General features: G+C 37.9%; 2 protein-coding genes across 4 annotated transcripts in view; one reads left to right on the plus strand and one right to left on the minus strand.

The window, feature by feature from the left end:
- Positions 1-16,894, plus strand: part of SOS1 (SOS Ras/Rac guanine nucleotide exchange factor 1) — a 130,127-nt gene that overhangs the window by 99,130 nt on the left and 14,103 nt on the right. For all 3 annotated transcript variants that reach the window (XM_061155552.1, XM_061155553.1, XM_061155554.1), the window contains 6 exons: positions 65-287; positions 1,353-1,472; positions 5,516-5,678; positions 6,179-6,296; positions 15,995-16,167; positions 16,382-16,498. In XM_061155552.1, the coding sequence (XP_061011535.1) occupies positions 65-287; positions 1,353-1,472; positions 5,516-5,678; positions 6,179-6,296; positions 15,995-16,167; positions 16,382-16,498 (914 nt within the window). The remainder of the gene's footprint in view (positions 1-64; positions 288-1,352; positions 1,473-5,515; positions 5,679-6,178; positions 6,297-15,994; positions 16,168-16,381; positions 16,499-16,894) is intronic.
- Positions 10,567-15,973, minus strand: LOC133064984 (septin-5-like). Its single transcript, XM_061155555.1, has 2 exons — positions 12,661-15,973; positions 10,567-12,523 (listed from the first exon to the last, which is right to left on the minus strand). The coding sequence occupies exons 1-2, from the start codon at positions 12,893-12,895 to the stop codon at positions 11,460-11,462; spliced, it is 1,299 nt and encodes a 432-aa protein (XP_061011538.1). The 5' UTR covers positions 12,896-15,973; the 3' UTR covers positions 10,567-11,459.

Consider the following 16,894-nt stretch of genomic DNA (forward strand, 5'->3'; position numbering starts at 1 on the left):
AAACTATTTTTTTAAATATTGAGTAAAATATTTAAACGTTACTTTTCATATAATGTTATTTCAGGTAAAGCAATGAAAAAATGGGTTGAATCCATCACTAAAATAATCCAAAGGAAAAAAATTGCAAGAGACAATGGACCAGGTCATAATATTACATTTCAGAGTTCACCTCCCACAGTTGAGTGGCATATAAGCAGACCTGGGCACATCGAGACTTTTGACCTGCTCACCTTACATCCAATAGAAATTGCTCGACAACTTACTTTACTTGAATCAGATCTATATCGGTATGTAATTTGATGTTCAAGCTGAAAAATCATTTCAGATGAGTTAACTTTCAAAATGAAATCTGATTTCTGGCACATAGGATTATTATAAGACATAAATGAGATAGTACACCAAGTGTCTTGTAATAAGGCCTTCTGTATAGAAGACGCCTCTTCGTTTACTCCTCAATCCCCTTTGCTGTCTGGGTTTACAGCTTCTCTCTTTATGTAGTCACCCCTAGGTAGTGAATCTGCTAAATTCATTTGCTAACTTCGTATCCCCGGGCAACTTTAATCTTCTTCTGTGACTTACTCCTCTGCTACTTAGTTTCCTCCAGAGTAAATGGAGTTAATGATGGTACCTACTCCTAGAGCTGTTGTGCAAGGTTTAAAATAGTCCCTATATTTATAGCATTTGGCACATTGCCCCGCACAGAGTAAGGGCTCAGGGTTAGATAGCACCATTGTCATTATGAACATAAGGCATGGCCATTTAACCTTTTTTAGTTTTCATATATTGATATAGCTACTAATCGCAAAAAACATGCCTGTTTCTAGTTTTAAATTTAGACTTTTTAGATTTCAAGCTGTTTATTTTTTTAACTAAATGCAAAAGGAAACTAAATGTATAGCTTTCCCACCAAAGATCATCACTATTCCCAAAATCAGTGTTAGAACCTTTTGTTTTTCTTTCCCAGGACTCTTCCTAAGAGAGTTTTTCCCCTTCCTTGAAGAGGTGGGGGGAAAAAAGATTTATGAATTGCAGCAATTACTATACCCTCAATTATTATATCATTATTTAAAAGAATTATCCCAAACTACTTTCTCTCCCTCATTTGTTAGATAATATTTATAAGTGCTGGGAAAGACACTGTGAAGAAATCCCACCCATGCCCAAAGCAAAATACTGCTCTAAAGCAATAAAAAAAGTACACAGGTACATGCATACAAAAATCAATAGAAAGAATGCAAAATTATAATGCTTTTGTTTTACCTTGTTTTCATAAACCTTTTATCTCATTTACTTGATAAAACAATATACTAGAGGGAAAAATATCACGTAGAATTATGTCTTGATGATTTTAGAGCTGTACAGCCATCAGAATTAGTTGGAAGTGTGTGGACAAAAGAAGACAAAGAAATTAATTCTCCTAATCTTCTGAAAATGATCCGGCATACCACTAATCTCACTCTGTGGTTTGAGAAGTAAGTGTTATTGATCTTCTTAATTTTCATGACAGTCAGTTACGTGATAAATTTCACTGCAGTTCTATTTCCATGTCTCCTGTGTTTGTTGTTTTTGTTCCTCTGTTCTGCCTTTCTTTGACAATTAGTGAATGTTTTTCTAAAACTGCATTTTAAGTGTTTTCTTTTTTAATGATTGCCTTTTAGGTTTGCCACATGCATTGTAACAGAATTAGTTTCAGATTATACCTGATATATAAAAATGTTACTCCTCTATAGCTCTATTCACTCCTCCCCTTTTGTGGTATTGTAACATGTATTACATATAATTAACGATCTGTAATTATAGATAACTGTAACTGTAGATCTAACAGTGCATTGTTATAATTGTTGTTTTACTACCACTTGGTATTATTTTCTTAGCCCTTCACAGCTTTGCTCTCTTATTGGCAATGTATTTCACATATGTTAACATTTCTATGTCTTATAGACCGAACAATACATTACATGCATATTATTTTATCCAGTTGTTTTTTAAAATCAGTTTAAAAAAACAATGAGGAAAAAACAGGCATTTATATTGTTTCTTATAATTAAATAATTACCTTTACCAGTGTCCTTTGTGTGGATTCACATTGCTATCTGGGGTTACTTGCCTTTAGCTTGAAGAACTTACGTTAGCACTTCTTATATGGTGGGTCTGTTAGCAACAATTCTCTTAGTTTTTGTTTATATGGGAAAATCTTTACTTTGTCTTCATTTTTGAAAAACAATACCCCTATAAGTTTAACTATTTATTTCTTCTGCCAGTTCAAACTGACTATTGAGTCCCTCTAGTAACATTTTTATTTTAATTATCATATTTAATTATATTGTTCAAATCCAAAGTTTCTGTTTGGTTTCTTCTACAATTCCTGTGTTTTTAGGACACTCCTATTGATGATGCACACTGTCATCAGCTCCCCCCTTTACTTTTTAAATCATACTTCCCTTTAGTCCTATGAATAAATTCAGAATATCTACTTTGAAATCTTTGTTGTTGTTGTTGTTAAATCTGACATATCAGGTCTGTCTTACAGGCAGTTTACCATTCCCTGTTTTTTCTTCCCCAGTGAATCTTGACATTTTAGATGTCAAAGGAGATAGGGAGCCCTGTGTTTTTGGCTGTCTAGGCTGTGTCCCTCCACCCCCCACCTCTTCAAGATTCTCTGAGGAAGCAGACTCTTGCCTCTCTTACTGAATTGTAAATTTCCTGAATAGATGTTTCTTTACTTGCTGTTTACTCTTAGGGCCATTTCTAGAGACTGCTAGAACTTATATAATTTTAACCAATGTCCCTGAGGAGTAAGGAAGCATAACTTCTTGTCATGTCAGAAGTCCAGATCTCAATACAGTTTTTTAATTGGAACTGGAAATAAGAGTTTTATGTATTGGCCATATTTTTTATGATCTTGACCCATGTTTTATAAGGGTGATGTGAAGTTTGCACAGATCATATTGGCATTATCAGAACAAGAGACCAGTGACATAAGGGAATGACTGGAGCTATAGTGTGGATAAAGACCAGAAAGCAATTCCTAAAGAGAAATAAATCCTTTGAAAGTTAGGACTTCCTTTTATTTATATTATTACTTCTTAGCCTCTAAAAAGTAGAACTTTGGAGTTTGCCCTCTCAGTGTTGCTTCCTGATTTCTTCTTTATCAATCAAGTAACTATACTTCAATTGCAAAGGCTCTTTTCCATCATAATAGTTAAAAGTTATGTCTGTAAGGAGGAAACAGAACTCATAAGACCTACAGACAATTTCCATCTGTCCTATTTTTAATAGATTACTGAGAAGGCAGCCATTTCCTTTTCTTTTTCCTTTCTCTTGTTATTTTTTAATTGTGGTAAGATTTTTTCAATGTATAAATACAATACTGTTATCTATAGGCATAATGTTGTACAGCAGATCTCTAGAACTGATTTATCTTGTATAAATAAGTGCTAATCAGCATGAAAATTTATACATTGATAAGCAACTCCCCATTTTCCTGCCTACCTGCCCCCTGGAACCATCATTTTATTCTTTGCTTCTATAAGTTCTTTGTTTTCTTTTTACTGTTTTAGATACCTCATGCACATAGAATCGTGCAATAGTTGTCCTACCACTCGTTTATTTCACATAGCATAATGTCCTCAGCGTTCATTTTGGGATTTCCTTCTTTTCTAAGACTGAATAATATCCTATTGTACGTGTATTTCTTGTTTTCTTTATCCTTTCATCTGTTGATGGACATTCAGGTTGTTTCTGTATTTGGCTATTGTGGACAGTGTTGGAATGAACATGGGAGTGCTAATATCTCTTTGATATATTGACTGCAATATTTTTGGATAAATACCTAGAAGCAGGATTGCTGATCAAAGGAAAGTTCTATTTTTGAATTTTTGTTGTTGTTGTTGAGGAACCTCCATACTGTTTTCTATAGCAACTACATCATTTTGCATTCTCACCGTTATCATTGTGTAAGGGTTCCAGTTTCTGCCTTTTCAATGGAAGAGGTTCTTGTTCACTTGCTACAGTGGTTTGGCCATAGATGTGCATTAGAATTGAAATCACTTCTCAATAAATCACCCCAGACTTACCTGGTTTTTACAAAAGCTCCACAGGTGACCTCATTTTGTATACTTAGTTAATATCAACTAAAATAGTTTTTTAAAAGATGTAGATATACTTGTATCATACCTTTTAAAATGTCCAGATAACTAGTTAGCCAATAGATGATATATTTATAGACATCTAGCTAATGTTTTAATGCATAAGCATGTTTAATTTGATAATAAGACAAGTTTATTTTGATAATTTTGCAGTTTTTTTTTTTCATAGTGTTAGATCAGCCTCATCAGAGAATAGTATAACCTGCAACTTTACATTTTTGTTAATATTTAATATTGGTTTATATTTATTTTTTCCATATGTGTATTTTATTTTTTCTTAGATTGATTTGTTTAGTATTACATTATTGAAAACCTCTGGAGAAGGGAATGGCTACTCACTCCAGTATTCTTGCCTGGAGAACTCCATGGGCAGAGGAGCCCAGCGGGCTGTAGTCTATGGGGTTGCAAAAAGTCAGACAGGACAGAACAGCCATTGAAAACCAAGTTTAAAATACTTTCTTTGCTGATAAGTGAGTAGTAGATGAAAAATTCTCTCAAATATTAGAAATAGAGAATACATGCTCACTGAGGAATTCTTTTTTTGAGCATAGCTTCTTTTTACTTGGATATATATACTTTCCAAGGATTCTTGGTATTTAAATATAAAGAGCTTTTGTATTCAAAACTGATTTGTTTATTCTTTCTGATTTTTAAAATTTTGTGCTTAATTGTAAAAGTCACTTTTTAACATTATAGTGCTTATCTCAAGAGCTGTTCTTAGAAATGTAGCTAATTATTCCTACATATCAAAGAAATTGAGCATTAATCACTAAAATCTTACAATTAGATGAAGAATAAGAGTCAGAGAATTACAAAATTTGAGAATAAATTTCCCTAGAACACACCCACATCCTGAAGACCAGCATCCATTCAACAAAATGATAGATTGATTTTGCTCATATTCACTCCTGTCTGACTCTTTGCGACTCCATGGACTGTAGCCCACCAGGCTCCTCTGTCCATGGAATTTTCCTAGCAAGAATACTGTAGTGAGTTGCCATTTCCTACTCCAGGGGATTTTCCCCATTCAGGGATCGAACCCGGGTCTCCCACATCTCCTGCATTGGGAGGCAGATTCTTTACCTGCTGAACCACTTGGGAGAACTCCAGTGCTGGAGAACACACCAAATATAGTAGGAAAAACGATTGACTGATTCGGTTTGGAAAACGAGAAGAGCAGCATGCCTGACTGAAAGCATTTCCTTCTCTTCTATTCACCTACTATTTACCTGCCACCCTGAATACATACTCTCTATTGTTACACTATAGCTGCCGTCCACACCATTTTATTTGGTAAATTCTTTAAATCATACCTTTGTTGGGAAAACTACAAATATTTTAATTCACTTTTTGTCTTTGATTCCCAGATGTATTGTAGAAACTGAAAACTTGGAAGAAAGAGTAGCCGTGGTGAGTCGAATAATTGAGATTCTACAAGTGTTCCAAGAGCTCAACAACTTCAATGGTGTTCTTGAGGTTGTCAGTGCTATGAACTCCTCCCCTGTTTACAGACTAGACCACACGTTCGAGGTAGGTTTGCATAAGTGTTTTTTTAAATAAACTTCCACTCCCCATTTTAAGGATCAGGATTTTAACAGTTATGATCTTTAATTTTTGAGAGACACATCTATCTTTTCAATAACAGCCAAAATGATGTAATTATCTATATTTTTTATTGAATTGGTGTGCTCTTTTTTAAATTAGGTAACCTCATTAAAATACATTCGCAGGTCCTAGCCTAAGTTAGAAGAAAAATATTTCAGCATCTGATTTGTAATATAATGTATAATAAAATGCTCAAATAATTGAGGAATGGCAAAATAAACTAGATTTCTCTCACATACACACGCTTTTTCTTTAAGATTGTACTAGAGTCTATGAAGATAGTCTCTTTGAAGCAGTGTTACCATTCTTAGAGTCAAACTGATACTGTTGTATGTGGGCTTCTTTGCTATAAGCCTGGCAATTTGGGGCAAAATCTGTGATTCCTTTTCTAAACTTATATTCCCTAAATATTTTTTTTCTTGTAGCAAATACCAAGTCGCCAAAAGAAAATTTTAGAAGAAGCTCATGAACTAAGTGAAGATCACTATAAGAAATATTTGGCAAAACTCAGGTCTATTAATCCACCATGTGTGCCTTTCTTTGGTGAGCATTTCTTCTTAAATTTTTATCATGTTTCTAAGACAATTTTTCATTAAGTGACTGAGTATACACATGTCTAATATACCAGCTGAAAATATTTAAAAATATTTAGCACCTGAATTCCCTTAGAATTTTTCTCTGTGAGGACTTTAAGATCAAGCCCAATATGTACATTCTACTTTTTATTTCCATAATGGGCAGCCATTCAGTATTGTATAATGCTTACTTCTGTTTTAATATTCATAGAAGTCTTTTTTATTGACTTATAGTAAACCAGATACTCTGCAGAAGAGGCATGGCCATATTTACCCATATTTATAACCATGCTTCTTATATACAGTTTTTTTCACATGGCTTAAAATCATGTGCCTTAGGGCCCACTCGCTCTACACATCAAAATTTTACCTACTCTTTTTCCCTCTCTTCTGCACAAGAGGAAAGTAGTGCCTTTTCTTTCTGTAAAGACTGAAACTACCAACCATCTGAATCTTCTCCCTTCTGATAGGTTTTTCTGTCTTATTCCATCATTTATTTCCTGTATTTTATATCTTCAGTATCTCTTTCACACTGGTTTCTTTTCTCTGCTGGTATGTATGCTCTGGTGATTCTTCCTTTAAATACTTAAAAAAATTATGACCTCAATTACATATGTGCTGTTTAATCTTTTTAGTATGTGGTATACTTTCTTCTAGCCTTTCCCTCATCTCTATTTGTATATTTTCTATATAGTTTTAAGTTATATTGCATGTAACATTGTTATGCCCTGATATTTTTTCAGTTAACATCTTTGTTCAGGCTTTCTAATAACTATTTTTGTATTTACTTTTAATCTTTGTCCTATACATATTGTATATAGTTGTAACTGTGTGACATGTACACATTGTTTACTTTTTTCACTTAGCATGTCCCAAATGTATGGTGTTTTATTAGTCTTCATAATTAACATTTCTCATGGCTACATGACGTCCTTTAAAGTTGTTATGACAGTTTATTTAACCATTACCCTATGACCTGACGTGTGTGTTGTGTCTATCTTTTTTGCTTTCCTAAATAATGTTATAATGAATATCTTCATATTTATGCTTATTTTATGCATTTGAGAATATTTTCTTGAGCTGTAAAGCCAATTTAGCTAGATAATTTATATCTAGCTGGATATTTCTTGAGCTAGATATTTTTACCAATCTGCCTTTTAGTTTTTATTCTTTGAAATACAGTTTTTTAAAAATTCTATAATCTGTTCATTTTCCCCATTATGCTTTCTATTGTTTCTAACCCTAGGAAGTTCTTCCAGTTTAGAAATTTAATATTCAGTCATATTTTCTCCTAGCTTTATGACTTGGCCTATAAAATTATATTTAACTGTTTAATCAAGTTGAAATCTCTTTTAGATATCATGAAATACTCAAATTTATTTCTCCACCAATTCTTTATCTGTTGACCCTGGTTTATTGAATAAGTTTTCTTTATTCTCATTTACACATTGTACCCCCTTCTTTAAGAAAAAAATATTTCCCATTAACTTCTTTTTATATTATTTTAATTTTATTGAAGTAGAGTTGATTTACAGTGTCATGTTAGTTTCAGATATACAACAAAGTGAATCTGTTATATACATGCACATATATTCATTCTTTTTTAGATCCTTTTCTCATATAGGTTATCACAGAATATTAAGTAGCGTTCCCTGTGCTATACAGTAGGTCCTTGTTGCTTATCTATCATATATAGTAATGTGTACATGTTCATCCCAAGCTCCTGATTTATCCCTCCCTCCAGCATTTCTAAGTTTGTTTTCAATATCTGTATGTCTGTTTCTGTTTTGTCAATAAGTTCATTTGTATCTTTTTTAAAATTAGGTTCCACATATGAATGATATCATATGATACTTGTCATTCTCTGTCTGACTTACTTCACTTAGTATGATAATCTCTAAGTCCATCCCATTAACTTCTTATCCTTGTGCCCTAGTCTTAATGACTGGCACTTCTCAGCCAGGGCGGTTTTTGCCCTCCAAGGAACATTTAGCAGTGTCTAGAGACATTTTATTGTTCAGTATAGTCAGTAGAGGATAGGAATATTGCTAACATTCTTCAGTGCACAGGACAGCCCTCCACAACAAAGAAATATCCAGTGTGAAAGGTCAGTAGTACCAAGGATAAGGAATCCTGCTTTAGGGGATTCCTTGGCAATCCAGAGGTTAGGACGTGGAGCTGCACTGCCAGGGCCCCACGGTTCCATCCCTGGTGGAAGAACTGAGATCAGAAGCCAATGTAGCAAGGCCAAAAAAACCCCAAAATTCTGCTTTATATTTAAAATATTGTCATATATGGTAAAGCCGGCTTGTCTTTGTTCTTCAGTATTTTTTTTGTGTGCCAATTTTGTCTCTTTATTTTTTCAAATGAACCTGGGAATGAGGGGGTGATTCCCCAAAATACAGTTGGAATGATCTATCAATTAATTTGGAAAGGACGTACATATATGATATTTAGTTTTTTCCTTAGGTATTTTTAATTGTGAATGGTATTTATTTTTTAATAGTCAATTTCCCTTAATTCCAGGAATTACTCATTTCGGGGGATTTTCTAAATATTTAATCATATCTAGAGTAATAACAGTGGCTCTTCCTTTGAATTTATTTCTGTGTTAAGCCTTATAACATTAGTCATAACTTCGTAAACAAAGGTTAAATGATAATAAAAATAAGAAATTCTGTTTTAATCTCCATTTCAGCAAGGATACGTTATAATTTTGCTGTTTGCATGATTCAGTGCTGTTTACTGTGTTTAGAAAATTTCTCTTTATAGTTTTCTACTGCTTTTTTATTGGCAATATACATTTACTGTTTTAAGTAATTTGCTATCTGAGAGCAAATGATTTTTCTTGCTTAACAAATTAAAATTACAAGTTTGCTAATACTGAAACTTTCTGTTTACTCACATTAAGCCTTATTTGTTCATGGTGGATTAATCTGTTAAATATACAAATCTATGCATTATCATTTTATTTAGGATTTTTGCATCCATCTTTGTAAATGAGATTGCTCTGTGGTTTCTCTTCTTGTCTTATATATATATTTATCAGCTTTTGTTATTATGGTTATATTTACTTTGTAACAAAGGTTTAGTAGCTTTCCATATTATTTGATTCCAGGATGTCATGAAATGATCTAGCCTTTAAACTTTGAAATATTCCAACAGAAAAACCATCTGGGCCTAGAATCTTTTCTATCATGTAATTCTATAATAACATTTTCATTTCTTCCTTAATTTTCTTTCTGTTTCAGTTTTTTTTTTTTTTTTTGCTACACAGTTGTCTCATTTAAGTCTTTTAAAGTACTAGCATTCTATTAAAATGACACTTTTGATTTTGCTCCTATCTGCAATATATTTTTCCATTTCTATTTTTACTGTTTGTTTTACATACTGAGTTTTTCTTCAAAACAAAGCTGAAACATAATTATTCTCCCTGATTTTATAGTTTTATGTCATTTATGGCTTTTTATCATTATTAATTTATTCTGTCTTCTGAGGATTTTTTCCCCATAAATTCTTAATAAAATTGTTGAGTTCATTTATTTTCTCTTCCTGATAAAACAATGAAGTCTATGCATTTACTTTTAAGTGTGGTAACTGGTGCCAGTTCATACAAAGGAACTGAAGAAGGACCTTAGGTCTGATGTTCATTTCATTCAACCTGTCTATAAATGTTTCTTGAGTACCTAAGTATCAGGAACTATGTCAGGTGCTTAGAAAAAAAATGAAATATACATAGTCATTCAGTACACTTGCTGAACTTACAGTCATGCTACTCGTGATATCCTGTGGTCCCTGTGACTAGATACTTCCCCTCTATTAAGAGGGTCAAGGGTAGTATCTACCCAACACTTTCTTTATCGTCTTATCAGAATTGTTACTCAGTTTTTTTGGGGCTGGCACTGCACTACAGAATGATAAAAATCAGGCAGTTTCTCCTTCCAAGGTTATGCCAGGCTATGGGTCTATATCCCAATTTTTCTCCAGACACTAAAAGGTTCTACTCAGAGATAGAATGCCATATATATATGGGCAGACTAACATTTCCTCTCAGGTAATAGGATGTGCGGTAGATTCCCACCTCAACCAAGTCTCACCTCTCTAAGCGAAACTCCAAGCCGACAGCCTCGGCTCTGCTCTTGCCGCTCACAGAGCTTTAATTGCGTGTCCTCCCCCTTTCTGGTCAGTTTGCTTCATCTCCAGTCTTGCTTTCCTGCCATTCTATTTTTTTTTTTCTTTTGACGTTCACCAACATTGTTCCCCTGTCACCAGGACAGGGCGCAGCATTCACAACGGAACACACTGGAGAATGGGGCGCGGAGCCAGGGGTCATGCGGGTGGAGGGACAGGGACCAGGGACTCGGGAACCCAGGGCTACAGTGCTGCTGGGGAGAGCGGGCCTCCCGCCACTGATGGGCAAACGGTGGTGGGCCAGGGACAAGGATGGCCAGTTTGCCGACCACCCGCTGCTCCTGGAGCCATGGGGGGAGGGGCACGGGCATTCACAGTGAAGCCCAGCCACGTTACTGTCCCCAGCAGCCAGCTGACCTCATTAGGTCCGGACGGAGCTAATCCCTTCCGCTCCCAACCTGTGCGCAGAGGTGCCTGGAGAATGGGGGAAGGGGTAAGAAAGACCCAGCCCACGGGGGCCCAAAGGGAGGCTCCGAATCGGGAAACAGGCCAGGGTTCTGGGGATCAGGCTCCCACCCCACCTCCACTCTGCCTTGGTTCTCCCGTCCATGTAAGTAGGGCCTGGAGTCAGTGCAGTGACCTTCCAGTTGGGGGCAGATTTCAGAAGTCACCACCCAACTTAGATCCAGCGCCCCAAGGCCAGAGAGGGCTGTATGTGGGGGGCGCCACCGTACAGGCCCCTGGGAAGCAGATACAAACGAGGGGAGGGGCCGATGCTGAGAATAAATTAGGGTTGGCTGGAGGCTGTGACCCAGCGTCTCTGAGAACAGGAGGGAAAAAAAACCAGGTCTGGGCCACTCTGGGGTGGGGGGGTCGCGCCAGGGCCTATGGGCGATCCAGACGAATCCGGCGTCGAGTCCAGGCCCGTCAGGGTCCAGGGGTGGGAAGGGCCAGCCTGGAAGCCGGCAGGATAGTCATGGCACGTGGGGCTGCGGCGGGGTCACTGGTCCTGCATCTGCTGCTTCATTTTCTGCAGCATCTCTTGCATCCGCCTTAGCTCCTCATCTTTCATCCTGATGAGCTTTTCAGTCTCAGCGTCGGGCGTGGGCAGCGGCAGGATGGGTATTGGGCTCTCCATGCGGCTGTCCTGCGTCAGCTTGCGGGTCATCTGGATGCAGTGTGGCCGGTAGTTCTCATAGTGCACGTCGCAGGTCACGTCCTTGAGGTCGTGCATGTGCGTGCGGATCAGCATGTTGCGAAGCTTCACGAAGTCGCAGTGCGCCTGGTTCTCCACCTCCACGATCCCCCACGGGTACAGACGCCCCCGGACCCGCTGCCCCTTGGCCTCCACCACCGTGTTGCTGCCGATAACAGCGAAAGGTGCGCTCTCCTTCAGTTCCCGGTCCTGCTGCTTGAAGTCCTCATCCTCATCCGAGTCACACTCAGGAAACTGGTACACATGGATCCCAAACTTGTCAATCTCCTCCCGGATCCGCTCTTTCAGCTTGCGGATCTCCCCGGGGACAAGACAGTCGGCCTTGGCAATGAGGGGCACGATGTTCACCTTCTCATGCAGGGCCTTCATGAAGCCCACGTCCACCGGCCGCAGCCCGTGCCCAAAAGGGGAGATGAAGTACAGGCAGCAGTGCACGCGGCTGTCCTGGATGTTCTTGCGGTTGAGGCCGCTCTCGTCCCGGAAATACTGCTCAAACTGCTGGTCCACATAGTCGGTGATGGGCTTCCAGCACTCAGAGTTGTTGACGGCATCCCCAAAGCCTGGTGTGTCCACGATGGTGAGCTTCAGCTTCACTCCCTTCTCTTCAATGTCCACCGTGTGCTTTAGGATCTCAACCGTCTGGCTGATGCGTTCCTCAGCACTCAGCAGTTTCCGCTCCTTGTAGAGGTCGGTCAGGAAGAGGCTGTGGACCAGTGTGGACTTCCCCAGGCCTGACTCCCCGGCCACCATGAGCGTGAAGTCGAAGCCCTTCTTCACGGACTTGCGGTGCACTTGGTTAGGCAGCGTGGCAAAGCCCACGTACTGCTTGTCGATGTCCTGCTTGTCCTCTGCGGGTGCGGGTCCGGTCGGGGTTCGGGTCGGGGTCCAGGGCCGGCCGGCGGGCGGGAGAGAGACCGAGACACACGATGAGAGGCGCGCGGGCGGCGGGGACAAAGGCGCGCGGGCGGGAGGGCACCGGGCTCACCTGGGGTCGCCAGCTTGCTCTTGTACCTCAGGCCTGTGCTCATGGTGGCCGCCGGGGGACGTGCGCGCGGGCGGGGCGGCGACGAGCCGAGGCCGAGGCCGGGCTGCGGGGTGACCGGCCCCTCCGCGCCGCCCCTTTCCTGCCATTTTAGAATTGACTGTATGTCTCTTGTATCCTGCTCTAGTTTGCAAGTGCTTTCATTTCTGTTCTGAAATAATGTGCTGCTTTTATTCATTCAGAAACATCAGTTGAATGCCTATATGTGCCAGAACCAGGACTAGGTGTTGAGAAGAGAGGGACAAGTAAAACATAGTCTTATCCTCAATAAGCTCCCTTGAAAGAGCAGGAAAATAAGTTACAGTGCTGTGCAGTAAATATACCACTGTATTGTAGAAACATGTAAGTCAGAGCATCAACAAAGTGCTGTGGGAACTCTGAGCAGCCACTTTTTCCCAGAAACCTCACTCCTCTTCATTATTTGTCATAATGCTCTGCTTTTCCTCTCCCTACAACAGCTGACTTCAGAGCAGGTATATAAAATGATCTTTTAAAAAAAAAAAAATTAGGCCTTAAGAGTTTATAATATTCAGGTCATATATATATGTGCAGTACATTTTCTATCATATATATGTATACACATATATAAAAAAACATGCATGCTTAAACATTTTTTACTGATAGTTTATGATCAACAAAATTTGAACACCATGTCTTTAATCATTTATTCTCCTTTTAACTAGCAATTTATTCGTCATAAAATAATTTCCAAATTTTATTCTGAACTCTCTCAAAATGCTACTTGTAAGCATTTTCACAACTTAATTCAAGTATACGTTTAACACCTACAATATCCCATAACTTCTTATCCGCATGTTCCCCAGGTCAGTCATTATACCATCACCCAGTTAGACCCTCAGGCACAAAGTTGAGAGTCTTCGTTCTCACTATGCCAAACTCTGCCCAAACCAGTTAACCAGTTCTTGTGGACTCTACCTCTTAAATATTTATGCGCTCCACTCTATCCCTGTGGATCCTCATCATCTCACGGAGGACTGCTGAGCTTCCTGCTTCTAGTCTTAACTCCTTCTTAACTCCAGAGAAATCATTCTAGAATGTGAAGATGCTATCATCTCCTTATTACTTAGTGGATAAAATCTAAGCTCTTTAATTAAAAAACAGGGGGGGTGCTCTTCCTGACCCACAAACTCTTCACAATTGGGCCATCAATTTGTGACCAGTATGGAACATGGAAAGTTAATTTTGGCTGTCATCAATCATGTGTACTGTCATGGACGTTTATAAGACTGAACATTGAGCTAAGTGGATCACTGCAACTAAGTGTAGTGCATACTAACTCACTTCAGTCGTGTCCAACTCTTTGTGACCCCATGGACTGTAGCCCACCAAGCTCCTCTGTCCATGGGATTCTCCAGGCAAGAATACAGGAGTGACTTAGTGTAGAGGAGAATATAACTGACTATAAGTAAAGGAGTCAGTGATAAGAGATATGAAAAATAAAAGAGCCTGGACTTATTAGAACATATGGTCATGCTGAGAAATAACCAAGTAACCAATACACTTAATAACTGAATACTTTCTAGAACCAGACAAGCACTGGTATCTATCATATTTCATTATTGCAAACTTGTTCACTTTGGTTTTGAGTCATTTAATCTTTTGAAGAAGATAACCAAAAATTCTAGTATTTAAAAGTTTTGCTTCAGGAATTCGCTGGTGGTCCAGTGGTTAGGACTCTGCTGCCCTCACAGTAAAGGACCTAGGTTCTACCCCTGGTTGGGGAACTAGAACCCCACAAGCCATGAAGTTCCTCTACCACAAACTCATTTAGAACCACTAATCTCTGATTAGAACGAAAATGCCTGTTACTCTGTTCATTCTTCTCCTCTGGTACATAACGTATAGCTGCGGAGAAGGGATTAGAACTACTAACCTCTTGCCTATACCTGTCCTCATTTCCTGCCCCTCTTCCTCCACCGCACACACCAAATCCCTAAAGTCTAGCCAATTCTGAGTATGCCTTCTAGCTTCACTACAGACCAATGTCTTCAAACATATAGCTGCCTTGCTTAGAACACCCCGTTATCTTACTCTAGTTATTAAGCTTCTGTTCATTTTTTGAGACTCGCTTTAAACATATTTTAATCCATGGTGCCTTTTTCTCTCCCAGAAGCTCAAGGCAGAATTAGGCACACCTTGCTTATGCTCTCATAGCATCTTACGCTTTAGTACCAATCAATATAGCACTTACCAAATCTTACTGTAGTAGCCCACATTCAAAGCTCTGAGCTCCTTGAGGGAGGAACTGTGTATCTTGCTCATCTTTGTATCTGCAGTATCTAGAGCAGTGCTTGGCATAGAGCAGAGACTCAGTACATGTGTACTGAGTGCAGGAACTCATATTCACACACTTTTTCCCCCCACGCATCACAGTCAGTACTTGAGAGGAAAGGCAGACATAAGAGGATAGGGTAAGAATAGCAACAACAGCATCAACAATCACAACCATAGATAATTAAGCATCTGCTTTTGTCAGGCCCTATTCTAAGTCTGTACATAAATTTACTCGTAATGTTTCTCACAGCAACCCTGCTATCCTCATTTCCCAGTTGAGTAAACCAAGGCACACAGAGGTTAAGCAACTTGTACAAGATCACGAAAAGAGAAAGCAGCAGAGCTGGCTCCAAAACCTTTATGCTAGAACAGAAAGGAACTAAAAAGCCTGCTTTTCTGTTCATTCTCCTCCTTATCCATTGCACAGCCTGCAGTGAGGCAGAAACAGGAACTCCTTACTTGGTTGCCATAATTCTAGAAGTACTGAAGACCAGAATATACATAAATTATATGCAGTCCTGTCCTTGATAGGATTGCACATCCTTTCACATTTTCATGAGTAAGCCTATCCAAACAGTACCACCTCTGAATTACAAATCCTAATAACCTCTTGAGGGCTCCAAGAGCTGATTATGCAGAAAATATGATCCTCTGAAGTTAACATTTTCCTCTTTTGCCAAAAATATGCATCAAGTGATGGGTTATTCTTAAAGTTCCATTAACAAAATCATTACATACGTCAAATAACATTATGGTTTGGAGATGGAAACTTTATTCTTCCTGTAAATCTATTAATTTTCTTAAACTTGGTCTCCCTTTCTCTGATATTTACTTAGCCTGTTGTTTTTCATAGAGTGGAAATTTGTGCTTTAATTCTTCAGTTATGACGATTGAAATTGTACTCTGCAATATAATTACTGAAAAAGAAAAAAACTAGCTGTTTCCATTTTTATCCTTGAAGTAATTTCATTATATCTTCCAGGAATTTATCTAACTAATATCTTGAAAACAGAAGAAGGCAACCCTGAGGTCCTAAAACGGCATGGAAAAGAGCTTATAAACTTTAGCAAAAGGAGGAAAGTAGCAGAAATAACAGGCGAGATCCAGCAGTACCAAAATCAGCCTTATTGTTTACGAGTAGAGTCAGATATCAAAGTAAGTTGAATTCTTTGAAGGTACATATTTCTGATTAAGTTTATAACCACCTGATAAGAGTCAGATTTATTTCATAGAAGAGAAAAAGGAAAATAAAACTTTAAATATTTCCAATTTTCTTGCATTAAAATGTTTTAAGTTATTTTCATGACTTTTAAACTGAATTTAAATTATTTAACATTAATAATATTTTATTTCTTTGCATTTATTTTAGAGGTTTTTTGAAAACTTGAATCCAATGGGAAGTAGCATGGAAAAAGAATTTACGGATTATCTTTTCAACAAATCCCTAGAAATAGAACCACGAAACCCTAAGCCTCTTCCAAGATTTGTAAGCATTCATATTATTTCCTTTATATTTAAATATTTTTTGCAGTTGTTATCTACATCTATCTGGTGGTTTATGGTTTTCTATAAAGGCATTCAGGGATGAAGTGCACGTGTAATGGATAAAAATAGTAGATAAATCCTTAATAAATATACTCAGGATTAGTCCACTTAGTTCCAAGTAAATGAGCAGTAACATTAACGTGAATAAAATCCTAATACAATAGATGAAGAAGTTGGGCAAACGTACAAGTTTTTGTTTTGTTTTGTTTGACAAAGAAAAATGTTATTAATTATTTAAAGGTCAGGAAATTTGACTGATTTATTCTCTTATAGTAAATATATGTACTTACAACTTTATTGAAAGTAATGACATGAGAATTTTAAGTATGAATCATTA

The sequence above is a fragment of the Dama dama genome, chromosome 11 (genome assembly GCF_033118175.1).
Source record: "Dama dama isolate Ldn47 chromosome 11, ASM3311817v1, whole genome shotgun sequence".
Lineage (NCBI taxonomy): Eukaryota > Metazoa > Chordata > Mammalia > Artiodactyla > Cervidae > Dama > Dama dama.

Excerpts from the sequence above, each read along its gene's own strand:
- LOC133064984 (XM_061155555.1), bottom strand. The coding sequence starts at position 12,895 with ATGAATAAAAGCAGCACATTATTTCAGAACAGAAATGAAAGCACTTGC. Across the intron at positions 12,524-12,660 it reads GAGCAAGCTGGCGACCCCAG|AGGACAAGCAGGACATCGAC; the intron begins GTGAGCCCGGTG and ends CCGCACCCGCAG.